This window comes from Equus quagga, chromosome 7 (genome assembly GCF_021613505.1).
Source record: "Equus quagga isolate Etosha38 chromosome 7, UCLA_HA_Equagga_1.0, whole genome shotgun sequence".
Classification (NCBI taxonomy): domain Eukaryota; kingdom Metazoa; phylum Chordata; class Mammalia; order Perissodactyla; family Equidae; genus Equus; species Equus quagga.
In genome coordinates, this window is record NC_060273.1 from 33,348,550 (window position 1) to 33,365,422 (window position 16,873).

General features: G+C 58.8%; 1 protein-coding gene across 1 annotated transcript in view; it reads right to left on the reverse strand.

Annotated features, from left to right (window-relative positions):
* Window positions 1–16,873, reverse strand: part of FBXL18 (F-box and leucine rich repeat protein 18) — a 39,956-nt gene that overhangs the window by 2,714 nt on the left and 20,369 nt on the right. Inside the window, exon 4 of the mRNA XM_046667495.1 lies at window positions 15,767–15,985. Within this exon, the coding sequence (XP_046523451.1) occupies window positions 15,767–15,985 (219 nt within the window). The remainder of the gene's footprint in view (window positions 1–15,766; window positions 15,986–16,873) is intronic.

The window sequence follows — 16,873 nt, forward strand, 5'->3', positions numbered from 1 at the left end:
AAGTCAGGCGAGGCAGCGACCCCACCAGGAGGGCAAACCAGCGCTGATCCCCACCAGCCTTGGTGTGAACGGGTGACACGTGGCTGTCTGAACACCTCCCCCTCACCACCCACAGGGGATGGGCTCCCCTCTGTGGGGAAGATAAGGAGGGAGAGTGTGTAATTTCCACGGAGCGCCCACCAGGGCTGGGGACTGCGCTAAGCGTCCAGACGTCACCTCACACTACGTCTCCCGGCCCCACGGCTGGCCCACATGGGGACCATCCCCCTGCCCACCTGGGGAAGCCAGGCTCGGGAAGGCGATGCCCTGGCCGTGGTCCCCCAGACGGTCAGCAGCAGAGTGGGGCCCCTCTCACCCTGTGTGACAGCCAAGAGACCACACCAAGTGCCAGCCCAGGAGCTAGAGGCAAAGGGGGTCACCGCGGTCCCCATGGAGGAGACAGAAGACGTCCAGACCCCAGAGCGACTCTGGTCACGGAAGAAACTGGCGTCCCGAGGGTGTCGAAGGTGAGAGGCAGGAAGATGCCCAGACGACCTGGAACCCAGGCTTTTGGCAAAACTCAAACGAGGCCCCCAGCCGTGTGCCCGTGAAAGGAACAAGGAAACTGCAGTCTGGCCTCTGTGAGCGGCCCCCGGCAGATGCAGTGCTGGATTTACGACACATGTAAAGTAAATGCCAGAAAGGCACTCGTAAAACTTGATGTTTTGGCAATAAAGATGCCAAGGACAGGCCTCCCGGTTCTGTGCGCCAGCCTCTGCTCGCGGGCGGCAGTGTCTGTGACCGTGAGCCTCACAGGCAAGTCCCTGCCTGCAAACCCGCTGGGCGACTGACTCAACTTGAAACAAAATATCCTAGGACGTGGGATGTGCGTGCAAAGGCTGGTCGCCTGCCTCCCTCCCTCCCTGAGGCCTGCGTCACCCCGGGCTCTTAACAAGCTGCTGTCAAGATGCTGAAGGCGGATTAATCTCTCCCCAAAAGCCAGGAATGCAGCGCGGGGCTCGTCTGCTCCCTCCACGCTGCCCTGGGCGGCTCTGGGCAGCTGCAGCTGTCCAGGTGGCTGGGAAGGCAGGGCACTCGGGAGACACACACAGCAGGTCCCCGGGCAGGGGCGGAGGTGGCACCAGCAGAGGTAAACCACACTTCCTTCGTAAGGCTTTCTCCCCAGTGCACACCTGGATTAACCGGGACTCGGATGGAGCTCCAGGAGCATACCCAGGTGTCTCTCTGTAAAGCCCTCCTGGTCCTCAAGGACCTGCGCACACTAGCTCGGCCGCAGCCTGCCATCCCCACCAGCTGGGACAGCCGCAGACGTCCCGTCCCGCAGCGAGGTGGGCCTCCCCGACAGCGAAGCCTGGAGTCAGGGACAAGAAAGCAGGAAGATGGCCAACACAGAGAAAGATAGTGTTCCCTTCCAACAGCAGGGCCGGGGCTCCCTCCGCGAGGGCAGGCACCACGGGCGGAGGCGCGCTCTGAGCGGGCAGGCCATGAACGGGTCGTGCGCTCTAGCACATTCCGCTGCATGACTTCCTTACGTGTTAGGATGTTCTTTTGTATGATTCCAATATGAGAGTTTGAGACTTAAGAAAACAGATGCAGTGAAACATAATAAAACCCATCCCAGTTACCCACGTTTGGAAGCCAGGCTGGGCTTGTGAGTGACAACAGGACAGGGAGCCCCTGGGACACTCCCCTGACCAGGGCTGGTCGGATCACGAATGTGAAGACCCGAGGCTGTGGCCTCTGGCCTGGGGTCACCCAGGGGACAGGCAGGCCCGCGAGGTCAGCAGGTTCCTCCAGGCTCCGAGTGCGGCACCCTCCCCAGGCCCAGCTCTGCCCTCGTGGCGGCCTGCACCGTCCTGGGCAGCAACACTGGCACAGCCGGGCATTGGCCAGTGCCCAAGGTGGGGCCTGGGCGTCCAGGAGCTGTGCTCACGGGGCAGCCTCTCACCTGGGCGAGGGAGGCAGGCTCCACAGAGACCACGCGCCCAGGCCACGCAAGAGGCTGCGCGCTAATCCGACCTGCCCTGCAAGCTCGGTGGAGAGGCAGCAAGTGACAGCAAGGCGTGAGAGGAGACCCATGGGAAGCAGGTCACCCCGGGGTCACCGTGGATTGGGCAAACGCTGGCCCCTCCGGGAGGGTCTGAAGGCATTCACTGGGAGCTTTCGAAGGAGAGTTTAAGAAAAGTTAACCCACACTTGCTCTCTGCCGTCTGCAACGGCTGGAAGGGATGGAGCATTTAAAACGGGGCCCTCAGCTTTCCGAAAAACACAGCCACCCAAATGCCTTCTCGGGGCGCTCCAGGAAGCAAAAAAGATTTTCTGTTTGTTTTAAAACCTTTGTTTTGTCTACAGAGAAAGCACAGAAGATGTGCACAGGAGGGTGCAGGCGGCCGTGGCGCCACACGACAGCGGCTCCGACGCAGCCTGCCCTCAGCCCAGCCCCCGCCCGGCCCCAGCCCGGCCCTCGCCGGTGGCCCTGCTCCACGTTACCCTGTGTTCTGAACAAATTGGTTCCCGACGCGGCCTAGGTGACACATCGAAATAGGAATAATCTGAGTCAGGTTTGTCGTATTTCCTTCCAGTCTTGACATCTTTACGTTAAACAAAGATAGCACGTGATGGCAGAACGCACTCTGGCCTGATAGAAATAAAACGGCCAGCTCTGCCAGGGCCCTGGGACCACCTTTTCCTACGGCTGTCTCTCGAGCCAGCGGGGGCAACACATCAACTTAGCCATTTCTAGGTGGGCACAACTTAGGGACTTCTTTGTACTGTTATGTCAATAAACATATGGTATATTGCTTCCTCAGAATAAATCCCAGAAATAGGGTTATTGGGTCAAAAGCTATGAGCATTTTGTTTGTTTGTTTTTAAAGATTTTTTTTTTCCTTCTTCTCCCCAAAGGTCCCCGGTACATAGTTGTGTATTTCAGTTGTGGGTCCTTCTAGTTGTGGCATGTGGGACGCCGCCTCAGCATGGCCTGATGAGCAGTGCCATGTCCGCACCCAGGATCAGAACCGGCGAAACCTGGGCCGCTGGAGTGGAGCATGTGAACTTAACCACTCGGCCATGGGGCCAGCCCCAGTATGAACATTTTTATACTTCAAAACACAAACCCATGGGGCTGGCCTGGTGCCACAGCAGTTAAGTTCGCACGTTCCACTTCAGTGGCCTGGGGTTTGCTGGTTTGGATCCTGGGTGCAGATCTACGCACTGCTTGGCACGCCATGCTGTGGCAGGTGTCCCACATATAAAGTAGAGGAAGGTGGACACGATGTTAGCTCAGGGCCAGTCTTCCTCAGCAAAAAGAGGAGGATTGGCAGCAGATGTTAGCTCGGGGATAATCTTCCTGAAAAAAAAAAAAGACAAGCCCACAACAGACTCAGACATCCCTTTAGAGCCACAGCAAGAAGCCAGCTGGCCCAGTGGTCCCAATGGGGCCAAGAAAACGCTGTTGCAGAGCGATCAAAAAGGAGGACAACTGGGGAAGGACGCCCGAATCTACTAAGGCCCCCTCAACTTTACAAACTCACTTTGCATTTGCCTGTGAGATGGGCAGAGAGAACTGGCCTGTCAGGAGGGCTGGGCTCCACGCTCTTTGCCAACACGAGCAGACAGGGCACCAGCCACAGCCCCACGGGCCTCAGGCCAGGCCACTGCACTGAGGACACAGAGGCTCCAGAAAGGTGCATCCCGCACCGTCACCATGCTGGAACCAGCTCTGAGCCCAACCCCTCCGAGCGAGCGAGGGTGGGACCCTGGGGACCCCAAGGCCTCTGCACCCAGCCCTGCAGGTGCCACAGAGCTGGAAGGGTTCCTGGAGGGGCTGGCCTGCAAGCGGCCTGGAAGCAGAATGGGCTCAATCATCTAAGAAATACCTGCTGGGGTTGTTTCTCTGAGAAACTGAAAAAAGAACTAAAGATGACAGCCTCTTCCCCCAAAATAAGGTCTTATAGAAAAGCCAAAGTAATAAGATATTTTATAAAAGCCACCCGAACTGTGACAATCATCTTCAAGAAGCACAAAGGTGGACGGCGCCAAGAAGAAAATGCCAGCCTGGAGCTGCCGAGGGGACACCCATGCAAGGCTCACAGAACTCAGACCCCTGGAGCAGCGGGCCGAGGGCCGGGTGCCAGGCGCGCCCTCCGAGCTCCCCGCTAAACCCGCCCAGACCCACAGCTGCCTGGAACCTGCCGGGACCCCTGCTTCGGCCCCACAGTCCTCCCCTCATGGCCAGGAAGGACAGTGAGGGCTGCTTCCGTCCTCGCGCGGAGCAAAGAGGTGGGAAAGACGCCTGGGGTTTGAAACACTGCGTTGGCTGCTGTTGTCCCGCTGTGGCGTGCCCAGGTCCCACACACAGAGGGACAAGATTGTAAGTCCTGGGCCCTGGACGACTGGAGCCGGGTCACACGAGTGCAAGGCTCTGGGACCAGAGAGGCCTGAATGAGAGGGAGGCCGGGGCCACCTCGCCTTCAGAACAAACTAGAATGCAGAGGAATCAGTTTGTGGCATCCCTGGGGCTCCCTTCCCTTCCCCCTCCCCCAAAAGATACCCCACTGCCTCTCCCGGGGCAGAACAATATAGATTTCTGTACCTCTCCAGAAATACTTTGTGCAGACGCAAGCAAGAAGATCTAGCATGCTCTACTTTTGTTTTCAACACACTTTGCTGTTTTGCACTGAAAGGTCTTCCCTACACAGAAATGGAGCGCTTCCTCATTCCTTCAGCAGCCCACGCCATCCCACTGACTGGGGCATCAGCATTCACTCTCCAGTCTCCTGCTCAGCGACCTCTGGGCTGTTTACAATCTTTGCTAAAACGAACAGCGCCGCCATGAAGAACTGTGGAAACCACGTGGACAAGCCCGTCTGCAGAACCAAATCCTAGAGGCGGGAGGTTTGTGGGTCAAGGGTGTGAGTTCCGATCGGCTGCCAGCTGAGTCTCCACAGAGGTGGCCCTCCTGCCATGGGCGACGGGGCCTGTCCCCTCCTTCCACTCACATGGAGTGGTCTTCATCTGTGGGGACGGAAAATGCCGTGTGCTCCTGCTGCCACCATTAATTTTATACTGAAGCGCGATGTACACGCGGAAACGTGTGGCCCGGAGCACCCCCGTGAGCCCAGCGCCCACACCAAGTCAGACGCTGGCCACATCCCAGGGGCCCCACCAAGACTTTCCCCAGGGGCAGTCACCACCTTGACTTCTACCAGAGTGGACCAGCACCTGCTCCTGAACTTTCTAGAAACAGAACTGTTCTCAGTGTAAAGAGTTTAATCTATGTTTTTCTTAGGGGTGAGGTTGAGCGTTTCTCATAGGGTTAAGAGTCATCTGTAGCCCTCGGCCCCTCCATCTCGTCCTCACTAGTGTGCAGGAAGCTCACAGAATCACACCTTTGCCTGTGACACGACTCACAGATCATTTTTCCTGCTTTGTCATTTTTTACAAATGACTTAAAAATGTTCAAAGATATTCAACTTCACATATAAATTAGAAACAATCGACAGATGAATGGGCAAACACAATGTGGTCCATCTACAATGGAATATTACTTGGCCGTAAAAAGGAAGGAAATTCTGACACATGCTCCAACATGGGTGAACCTTCGGACATTATGCTGAGTGAAACAAGGCAGTGAGAAAAGGACAAATACTGTCTGATTCTGCTTATATGAGGCCCCCAGAGGAGTCAAGTTTATGGAGACAGAAAGCAGAGTGGTTAGCAGGAGGGGGCGGGGAGGTGTTGTGTCTATTTGGGACGATGAGAAGGTTTGCTACACACTATGGTAACGGGTACAAGATTTCGTGCCACTGAATTGTACACTTACAAATGGTTAAAATGATAATTATTATGTTATAGATATTTTACCACGATAAAAGTGAAAAAAAAAAGAAAGAAAAAGGGGAAGAGCAGAACCAGCCAGCAGAGAACTGGGGGGAGGACCCCTGATGCTCAGCACTGACCCTGGGGACCGGCACCGCCCGACGGTCTCGTCTCCTCACCCCCCAGGGCTCCTGTCACCGGCTGTGGGCTCATCACCAGCCTGCAGCTCCTCCTGCAGCAGGCGCCTGACTGCAGACAGCAGCCCTTGGGCCCGGCCCAGACTTGCCACTCAGCCAGTCACCGTGCGACGCTCTCCCAGAGGCCGCACCTGGAAAACGGGGGCTCCAGTGACACCGGGAGGATTCCCGGGCCACCAATCTGCTCTTCTACACCCAGACAGCCAAGAAAGAGCCCCCGGCGGCAGGAGGGGCCTCCTGCCCCTGGAGGGTCCTGGAGACCTTGCCCCTCTGCCACTCGCTGACCAGGAGCCGGGGGCCACGGTCAGGCCTGACGGTCCTCCCTGCCCCCACCTGCCACCTCTGCTAGTCGCTGCAGCGGGGCCCAGGAAGCCCGGCCCGAGGCCTGCCCGCCCCCAGATCCAGCCCCTTGGGCGTCCCCACAGATGGAGCCAGAACCCGCCAGCCACCAGGCTCTGCGTGAAGGCCAAGGCCTCCCTGAGCTGAACCTGCAGAAGCCGCGCCCTGCTGGCCAGGTTTTCCGTGACACAGGCGTATCGGCACTCCGGGGAGGAACGACAGACTGATGCCGAGACCTGCCAGGAAGGGCAGCAGGCCTGGCGACGCGATAGCCTTCGGCTGCCTCCTCTAACAGCAACGAAGGCTACAAAACAGCACTCAATCCACTTCGTAAAACCCACTTCCGATTCTAGAGCTCCCAGTGTTCCCCAGACTTAAGCAATTTATGGCTCCATCTGTAAACCTGACTCGATTCTACACACGTTTAGAGACACAGACCAGCTAAGCCGGGGGTGCGGGGCACGCGGCAGCTGTGCAGGCAGCGACGAGAGAGCCCGGCGCACACACACACGCCCCACTCGCCCGGCCGGCCACCGCCTGTCGGCTCACGGGCCCACATTCCTGTCCACACACCACCGTGCCGGGAACGCCCCCAGGACCACCCTGGGGAAGGAATTTCCCCCAGGCCTCCTCGGAGGCAGAGAGACGTGACCCGTCTCGTGGAATGCTGGATCTGAAGTGCACAAGCCCAGGGGCTGGAGGACAATGGTGGCCCCCACCCCAGGGACAGGGCTCCCGCCGTCTCAAGAAAGGAGGCTAGACCGCCGGACCCAAGGCCACTCGGCTGACAAACCCTCAGGGTCAGCAGCAAGTAAGCACGCACTCCTAGAAGGACTGGGAGTGGACAAGGCCCCAAGGGCGCTGGCACTGGGATGCCACCATCACCTTCCAGAGAGCACTCGGCCAGCCTCAGAGCCAGCATTCCCCTGATGCTGCCAGCTACGGACACGGAGACGTCAGGGCCCAAAACATGGGCCCCCAGGCTTGGCCCTCCTTGGAGGGGCTAGAGATGAGCACAGGAGTATCCCAGAGGCCGGACGTGGCTGCAAAGGAAAGAGACAGCTGCCCAGGAGCTCAGAGGAGGCCTGGCCGCAGGAAGCAGCTGCCCCTTGCCCAAGCCCCCTCCACGTGGTCATGCTGGGCTCCAGTGGGGGTCACTGGGAAGGGGCCCAAGCGGCGCCTTCCGGAGTGGCCTCCCAGCCCCGACCAGGACGCCTCTGACACGAGCCCCTTCCGCCCAACCCTCCCGCTTCGCTGAGGAACTGCCTCTGCCATCCCCACAGGGCACCTCGGGTTACGCGGGAGGTGGCGGAGGGCGGCAGAACGGCCACACCAGCACCCAAGGCCGGCTCAGCCACTCGCTCGGAGGATGACGGCAGCAAGCCCCAAGCCTCGCAAAGTTGGGTTCCCCCATCTGCAAGGCGGGGAGAAGGCACTGCCACTACGTGGTTATCAGGGACCCCGTGTGACACCCACCAGGGCAGCACCACCAGGTCCCAGCAATGTGAGGATGACGGCTGCTCTTTCAGAGGCAAGAAACTCAGCTCAGAGAGGGAAGTAACTCGCTCAAAGTCACAGAGCCAGGAAGTGAAGAGGCCAGCATGTGAGCCCGGGTTGTGGGATTTGAGGGCGCAGGTGGGTCTGACCTCAGCAGGATGCCACATGGACCAAAGTGAGCTGTTGTCACTCCCCGTCTGAAACCAAAAGAGAATCAGAAACCAAAAGAGTGATACTGCCCTCACCCAACCCCAGATGCCACTACGCCTGCAGGAAACGTTCATGAATGAGAGAGGCAGGGGAAATCGGAAATGCCCTCGGAAGGGCCTCCCCACCGGCTGCAGTGTCTGAGGAGGGGACGGCAGAGGTGCGGCTTGGGGCACAGCAGGAGACGAGGGGTCCAAGGGCAGCCCCATGCCAGCACCACGCAGCCCAGCCCCTTGCTCCTGACGCTCCCCAAGCCGCAGGCTGACCAGGGGCCAGACGGCCCCTCTGGCGGGCAGGCCCCTGCAGACCCTGGCTCCCTCAAATGGGCGGGGCGGCTGTGCATTAACTCAGCCGGGTCTCTCGGAGAGACGGGAGGTGAAACGGAGACGCTGGCTCCAGCACTGGGCAGGCTGTCCATGAGGCCAGGAGGGAAGCGGGGCGAACACTCCAACACAGTGAGCTGGGGGTGTTTCCAAGGAGGGAAGCAGGCGGGAAAGCTTTGCCTTGCCCCAGGGGAGGGCACCAGGCACCCCAGAGCCCAGAAAGAGCCACCACTCTCCGCAGCGTTGTCCCCAATTCGTTTTTTTTTTTTTGAGGGGAAGATTAGCCCTGAGCTAACTACTGTCAATCCTCCTCTTTTTGCTGAGGAAGGCTGCCCCTGAGCTAACATCCGTGCCCATCTTCCTCTACTTTATACGTGGGACACCTGCCACAGCATGGCTGCCAAGCGGTGCCATGGCCACACCAGGGATCCGAATCAGCGAACCCCGGACCGCCGAGAAGCAGAACATGCGAACTTAACCGCTGCACCACCGGGCCAGCCTCCGTCCCCAATTCTAAAGCCAGACCAGCTCTGGGGCCACCTGCAGGGCCAAGAGGGGGGAAGATGCATAAGAAAGTCACTCCAAAACCTAGTGGGGGCTATCTGCCACAAGAAGTCAGAGAAAGGTCCAGAGTTCACATTTCAAACTGGAAAGAGCAGAGTCAAGACACGGAGGAGGAAATAGAGAGCAAATGCTGGTCAGGACACCGTGCTCGGTGCTGGACACACCTCGCCTCCCACCACCTCCAGGACTAGCTCTAATGGGTGTTACAACTGAGGCCGCCAAAGCCACCCACCTGTGGTCAACTGCCTCCTGAGAGGAGGGGCCAGAGCTACAGGTCGTGGTGCCCAACCTGCAAAGGGCAGGGTGACAAGAAGAAAGGGCCGCCAACAACCAGTGGCTGAGACCCGTCCACAGGCAGGCCAGACGTGTGCTGATGGAGAAAAGGGGTGATACTTCCCAGCACCAGGACTGCGACACAACACCAGCCCCGCTGGCCGAGTCACGGAGAGACGGGCGAGACTGCAGGCAGCACAGGGCAGCGGGCAGGTGAGCAGCAGTGGGGCCGGGCCAGGGGGCCCTCCCACCCGCTGTTCCCTGAGCAGGAGTGCGCCAGGGACAGCAAGCCATGGCGCCATCTGCTGAGGGCCTCGCAGAAGAGCAGCTGGGACCCCACTGCACAGCCTGCAGCAAAGGCCTTAAGAGAAGAGGGGCTGCACCTGGAAGTGGTGGCAAGGCCAGCAGGGCCCCTGGACGTGATCTGAGCTGCTAGCCGGGCAAGGAGACAGCACAGTGTGGGCAGCGGGCTCAGTGGGCCAGCCCGGGCAGTGCGGGAAGGTTTCAGCGCAGATGTACAGTAGGGCCTCGCCGTGTCTGTGGGGCTGTCCCTCGGCCCTGTCCCTGGCAGCATGACCCGGGTGAAAGGCTTGGAGCAGACCTGGTTCTGACGATTCCTCAGCGCTGGGAGCCTCTGCCAGGCTGGGGGGCTCGGGTCTTGGGTGAGACACCCACACGGCCCTGGAAGGCCCTGAGCATCATGGGGCACAGCCCCCCGAGGGTGTAGGTGCCCTTCTCCCCTCAGGATGCAAACTCTGGTTTTGCTACTCGCCTAGCTCTCGGAGACTCAGTTTCCCCATCTGCACACTGGGGCTAATGGCATGTACCTCACCAGGCTTTCGTGAGGCGTGAACAAAGGCAATCCACGATGCTGGCACAGAGGCAGTGTTCGGTAAAGGGCCAGCACCCAGGATGGCGCACAGAGCAGGGGCTCAAGGAGTGTGTGCTGCAAGAGCAGAGGGTGCTCAGCCCTCAGCCCGGAGAGCGCCCTCCGCGCCCCTCAGCTGGCACCAGGGCTCGGTGGGTCCCCGCCCCAGGCCCGGGCCTGTGCCAGGTGCTGGGACACACGGGACAGAGCGACGGGTACAACTTCCATCCAGGTTTCCACTTAACCAAGGCCAATCTCGGATCTGGTCTCAAAGACCACGCGCCAGGCATTAGCAGTCACCAGCCCCAGGTACCCACCATGACCAGTGCCCACTGGGGCACCGGTGAGCCCGGCCCTGGTCAGCCTTGTGCTGGGGGGACAAAGATGCACAAGGAGAGAAGAGCTGCTGCACGCCAGCCCTTCAAAATCTCATCATCTAAAGGGGGACGCAAAGAGCATCATAACATTTGGGGTGAAGTGCTATGCTCGCTAAGAAAGGGCAGGTGGTGTACAGTCCGAGAGGCCGGAGGAGGGACCTCACAGCCACAGGGAGGCCACACTCGAGCAGGCCACGAGGACAGGAGCAGGCTGCAGGCAGAAGAGGTGCAGCTGACAGGGACCTCGTGGACAGAACCAAGGGCGAGAAAGAGAAGCTTCAGGCAGGAACTGGCATCCAGTGCCAGGTCCGAGCAAATGGCCTGAATCACTGTGTTGAGAAAGATTCTGAGGATCAGAAGGACAAAGCAGCTTCATCATCTAGCGACGCCTGCGAGGGGCTGGGGATTTCGGACCCTTTCTTGTCACAAGCACAGCTCTTTTGAACGGCTTGACGTCAGATGTTCCCCCCTTTGGAGAAAGCTCCTGTGCACACAGCTGGTGGGAAAAGCAGGAACTCCCAAAGCTGGTCCCTATCTCTACAGGAGGACAGCCATCAGGGCTGAGAAATGGCAGACTCCCCCACAGGCTGGGTCTGCGAGCCCCTGGCTCTCGGCAACAGGAGGGAGTGACGAGCCCTGCGCAAGCCCCTTTGGCAGAACACACCCCCCAGGGAGGCATCAGCTCCCTGAAGGCTGGAGCCCTCGGGAACTGGGGGACCTACTGCAAGGTGGCGAGGGTGAGGAGGGAACACCGCTCCTCCCAGCAGCTGAAGGGCAGAGCTGGGGCAGCGCCGTCCTCATCGCCTCTCCCACCAGCCCAGGGAGCAAGCGAGCAGGCGGAGGGGGAGCGTTGGGCGGAGGCGCGGCCGCACTGCCTGCCCTCGACCCCGTTCCCCAACAGCTCCCATCCAGCCCAGAGCCCCGTGGCGAGTGCTCCACAGCCTGCGTCCCACAGAGCCCTCCGAAAACCGAGTACCCGGCAGGCGTGAGCTCCATGTCACCGCACAAGGACGCCAAGGGGGGGGTGACACGATGGGGAGCAGCGGGGAGCATGTCCCACCAACCTCAGGCCTCTGCCCAGGTTCACAGCCCGGAAATCAGGGTCGAAGGTGAAGGAGCCAAAGACACACACAGCGTCGGCTCTGACGGCCACAGGGACCACCACGACAGCCACACAAGGGGTACCACAGCCTTAAAAAATAGCAGCTGCAGCTTTATTTATTGACACAGAAAAATCCACAAGGCAGTGGTAAATCAAAAGCCATCAGACGACAAAGCCACATGCTGCCTCCATCCCGGGCCCGCTGGCCACAACGGCCTCTGCTTGATGGAGCCATGGGGAGCGTTCAGTTAAAGCAGCTTGACACACAGTCAAAACTTTTAGAAATATTAGAAACACCTAGTATTTTTACACCCAGGGAGGGGAAAACCTTGGCTAGGATTTTTGCTGAGAAATTCCGCAGCAAACTGCAAAGACGACAGGACCCACTGAGGTCTGTCCATAGGACCGTTGGAACCTACAATTCCAGAGACCTCCCGGCCGATGGCTCTGCTTGGAATCCTGGGAACAGCCGGGGCCTCCCGCTGCCACATCCCGCGACCCGTGGAACACAGAAAACTGGGGAGGGCAGCTGCCGCCCTCTCGGCCGGCCACACTGAAACGAGGGCACACTCACTCAGGCCTCCTCAGGGTACCCGGACTTCAGTGGCCAGCGGCACTGGCTCACGAGAGGTCTCTAACCGCTTCATGCCCCAGACAACCAGCTCGGGTCAGATTCTCTCCAGGATGCCTTTCTCCTGACTGCGGCCAAATTCGGGGGCCTCTCTAAGGTCCGGCTCCTCCTCCAGGAACGCTGCTCTCACGAGGGAAAGTGGGGCCTGGTCTGTGGGGAACAGCAGGCGAGAGGACACAGCCCTTCTAGAAAGGCCCCTAACCGAGGGCAGGGAAGGCAAACACCGCCCCATGAGAAAGAGAACCGTTTTTAAATGCACCGTCTTTACCCACAGCCGTCTAAGCAGCCACAGCTTCTAAACCTAAACAAAGTGCAGTGTCACGAAAAATGCAGAGTTCAAAGATGTTCGCGTCAATTCACAGAATCAGAAAGTGGGACAGAGGCTGCGGGCTGGGGCGGGGGGAGTCAGTGTTTCACGGGGACCAAGCGTCAGCTTGGGAAGATGAACAAGTTCTGGAGACGGGTGCTAACGGAAGCACAACATCGTGCGTGCGCTCGGTGTCACTGAGACTGCACACTTATACATGGCTAAAACGGTAAAGTTTATATCATGTGGATCAAAAAGTCTTTAAAATTAAAAAATACCTTCCTCTTGGGGGCTAGCCCCGTGGCCGAGTGGGTAAGTTCGCGCGCTCCTTCGGCGGCCCAGGGTTTCGCCGCTTCGGATCCTGGGCGCGGACTTGGCACTGCTCGTCAGGCCATGCTGAGGTGGCGTCCCACATGCCACAGCTGGAAGGACCCACAACTAAAATATTCAACTATGTACTGGGGGAACTTGGGGAAAAAGAAGGAAAAATTTAAAAAAAAATACCTTCCTCTCTAATTTAAAAAAAAAAATCTCTGCATCTCAAAGGACTTCGGCTTAGATGAGAAAGGTAAAGATTGCTGATTTAAAATTTCTTCTCTCACGGGGCCGGCCCATCAGCCTGCGCGAGGGTTTCTACCCAAGACCCAGGGAAGCGGGCTGGCATCAAGCAACCGCAGCCAACACAGGAGACTTAAAGCCCACCCCCCGCTCCCCAGTGTGCGTCAGGAGGCTCAGCAGCCCTGGGAGTCTGCGCTTGACCTCCCTGCCCGCACACAGACCGCCTCGCCCAGGGGATTTCTGGGGTGCCACAGAGGCTCACAGGCGAGAAGCCGTGGAGTCTGGAGCGTTCCACTGAAGTGGACGCTGTGAACGCCGCCTCTTCCTGCAAATCTCAGGCAACACCGAGCTCGGGAGAACCGCTTTGGAGAGCACGGTGGGAATCCTCGAACACGGCCCATAATGCCGCTTCTAGAAACCTATACACCTGTCCACGGGGAGACCCACACGAGGACGTTCACCAGGACAGAGGAAACACTGGAGACAACCAGACTCTCCCTCCAGAGAACAGACACACAGAAACAGCACGAGACAGGGAGGCACCAGCTCCACACGAGCAGCGACAACAGATCTCGACACAACGCTGATGAAAACCCAGGGCGCACGCCCTGCGCAGTGGTACACACGTGCGGACGTTACACACACAGGAACAGAAGCCGGTGCTTCCCGTGGACACCGGGATGCACTTCAGAGACTCAAAAAGCAAACTCATCCTGGTATGTTCAGGGAGTCAAAGGGGCTTTACTCCAATCAATACATGATGGTCCTTTATTTCTACTTTTTAAGCTTCTTAAAATAAATTACAAAAGGAATGCAGAAAAAGCCAGACACAAAAGAACGAATTCCACGTCTATGAGGCCCCTGGAACAGTCAAATTCATAAAGACAGAAAGTAGAAGGGTGGGTGCCAGGGCTGGGGGAGGGGTGGGGAGTTAGGGTTTAATGGGGACAGAGTTTCAGTTTGGGAAGATGAGAAAGACCCGGAGATGGACGGTGGTGATGGTTTAAAAACAGTTAAAATGGTAAACTTTGTTACGTGTATTTTATCACAATAAACAAAAAGAATGCAGAAGTGTAAAAAGAATGAGCAAGAGCCGTATGAACTGACGAGCACAGATTTCCAGGATATATCGGTGAGCGAAAAAGCAAAGTGCGTCCAAGAAAGGAAGAGACAGGGGAACACGTTGTGTGTCGGCTCACCTGTGCAGAAGACACACAGAAGGACGCAGGAGAACCACGGAGGCTGGTGTCCGGGGGGCGGCGGGAAGAGGGCTGAGGGGCCGCGCCTTTCCAAGTACACCCTCTTACAGAGCTCTGAGACCCACAGTGCGGCTTCACACTCAAAAACACACACAGGGACCAGCCAGGGGGCACAGCGGTTAAGTGCACACGTTCTGCTTCGGCGGCCTGGGGTTTGTCAGTTCGGATTCCGCGTGTGGACATGGCACCACTTGGCAAGCCATGCTGTAGCAGGCGTCCCACATATAAAGTGGAGGAAGATGGGCATGGATGTTAGCTCAGGGCCAGTCTTCCTCAGCAAAAAAAGAGGACGATTGGCAGCAGTTAGCTCAGGGCTGATCTTCCTCAAAAAAAAAAAAGAAAAAGAAAAACCTACTTGAAGTAACACCCATGGCCAAATCTGGAACAATGTGAGCAGCAACATGAACACTGGGAGCAGAGGACCAAACCCAGTGAATAAAATAAAACCCTGCAAGTCTACAGGGACCTGGGAAACAACTGAATAAATAAATAACTGGGGAGAGGGGACAGGTCCTTCCCACCGCAGAGCTCCCATTAAGAAACACACAAGGAACGAAGGAAACAGAACACCGCCGTCAGGAAAACCTCAGAGTAACCTGTCACTGGCAAGGTCCCACAGTGGGTGCCAGAACCAGCGGGCAAAAGTCTCAGGACACAGGGCGTCTGCAGACTGTCGAAGCGTCTCCCCACAGGACAGTTACTAACGAGAAACAGAACGGTGAGACCTCACAGCCGAGACACCTGGAGACACCGCCTACCCAGCGGTCACGGCCAACGCCACCAGCAAGAAGACGTAACACTGCCACAGTGTGCCACACTGAGGAGGACACAGCATCTCCTCTGTGGTTTTCTGGACCAAAACACGGGACAAACCCACAGTGATGGACCTTCTACCACACACCCAGCCAGGGCCCTCCAAAAGGGTCAGGGTCGCCAAAGCCAAGGAGAGACGGAGGACCGCCACGGCCTGGAGGAGGCCAAGGAGACGGGACAAGTGCGTGTGACGAGGGGTGCTAAACCGAATCCTGGAACAGAAAGAGGCCCTGAGCGGGAGAGGGACGCAATTCGGAGGCCTGAGGCAGACTGGTGGTCCGGCACCGTGCATTCCTAGTCTTGGTCACTGTACCATGGGGACATAGGAGGTTACGTTATGGAAGCCAGAAGATGGAAAGAATACTTTCGTGCTGGGTGGGGAGGGGGCTCCTAGGAGGCAGAGAGTTCACCGCGTGGCGGAGGGAATGCCCGGGGACAGGAGGCGCTGCAGAGCCAGAAAACCGCCCGGCTCAGAACTCCGCCACTGCCAGCACTTGTCAGGCCCAGGAAATCACGGCTGGGCACACGACGAAGCCTGAGGGAGGAGCGGTGAGCAAGACCCCCTCGGGGACGGGGACGGGGACGCTGTCAAGGCCTCCCGGCCACCCCAGGCCCGGCCGCACCCACTCACCTTCGCAGGAGGGACTGCTGCAGGCTCTTGCAGGTGGTGAGGGACTCCCCAGTGAACATGTGGCACACGACGACGTGCAGGCAGCGGGCCATGAAGGCCAGCACGGCCTCGGGCTGCAGAGTGCCGCTGCGGGAGACCAGGCAGAGGCGCTGCAGCGCGGAGCACTGGCTCAGCGCCTGGAAGAACTGCGCGTTGGCGCTGAAGTAGGGCTGCTCCAGCCTGTGGGGAGAGAGCAGGCGTGAGACCGCGCCGCCCGCCCGCCCGTGGTGCTCACGGACGCACGCGGAGGGCGCCTCCTGGCCTAGCGCCCCCACCATGACTTTGGATGGCTAAAGAGGACCCAGGTGAGCTGTCCCCACGCCCGTCCACACCACAGTCCCCTGCAGCGCTGAGTGAGGACTCAAGACACCCAGGGTCTCCCTTGGTGATCCTGATTTCAGGGGAGACCCTGCAGGCCCAATGCGACCAGCCCACCACAGCCTACAGACCCCAACCAAGACACTGCTCAGAGCCAAGAGCCAGCTGCGTTTGCTGCGCCACCTGCTCGGTGCACCCAACTGAGCCCCTGGGCAACCCACCCTTCCTCAAACACTGAGGTGCAGGGGCTGGAGACACGCACTGACAGGAGGTCCCTGCCCTCAGGAGCACAGTTTAATGGGGACACAGAGACGCACAGCCCGGCTCACTCCTCAGGACCAAACACGAGACACGGAGGGACAGGCAGGGAACGGCTGCAGGGGGAGGCACCTGAGCTGGGTGGGGCCACTCCGACCATGCCAGGAAGGGTGGACAGACCCATGGCCAGGGGGTGGGGGGGGGCCACAGAAGCAGCTAAGACTTCAGCTGCAGACACGAGGAAGGACGGGAGGGTTCCACCAGGTCAGACCTGCTCTAGAGGGCGCAGGCATGACGCACGCTGGCCACCAGGGCAGGGCTTGGGCGCAGGGCAGGAGGAGCCATGAGTCTGCACTGAGGTTCTGGCTACAGGGAGCAAGGGCAGGACCTGGAGGAAACATTCCAGACCCTTCCCTGGGAGTCTGTGCACCCAGAGAGCGGGAAGCACAGAACGGCTTCGAGGGTACAGTGATGCGGTAGGGACACGTTGTG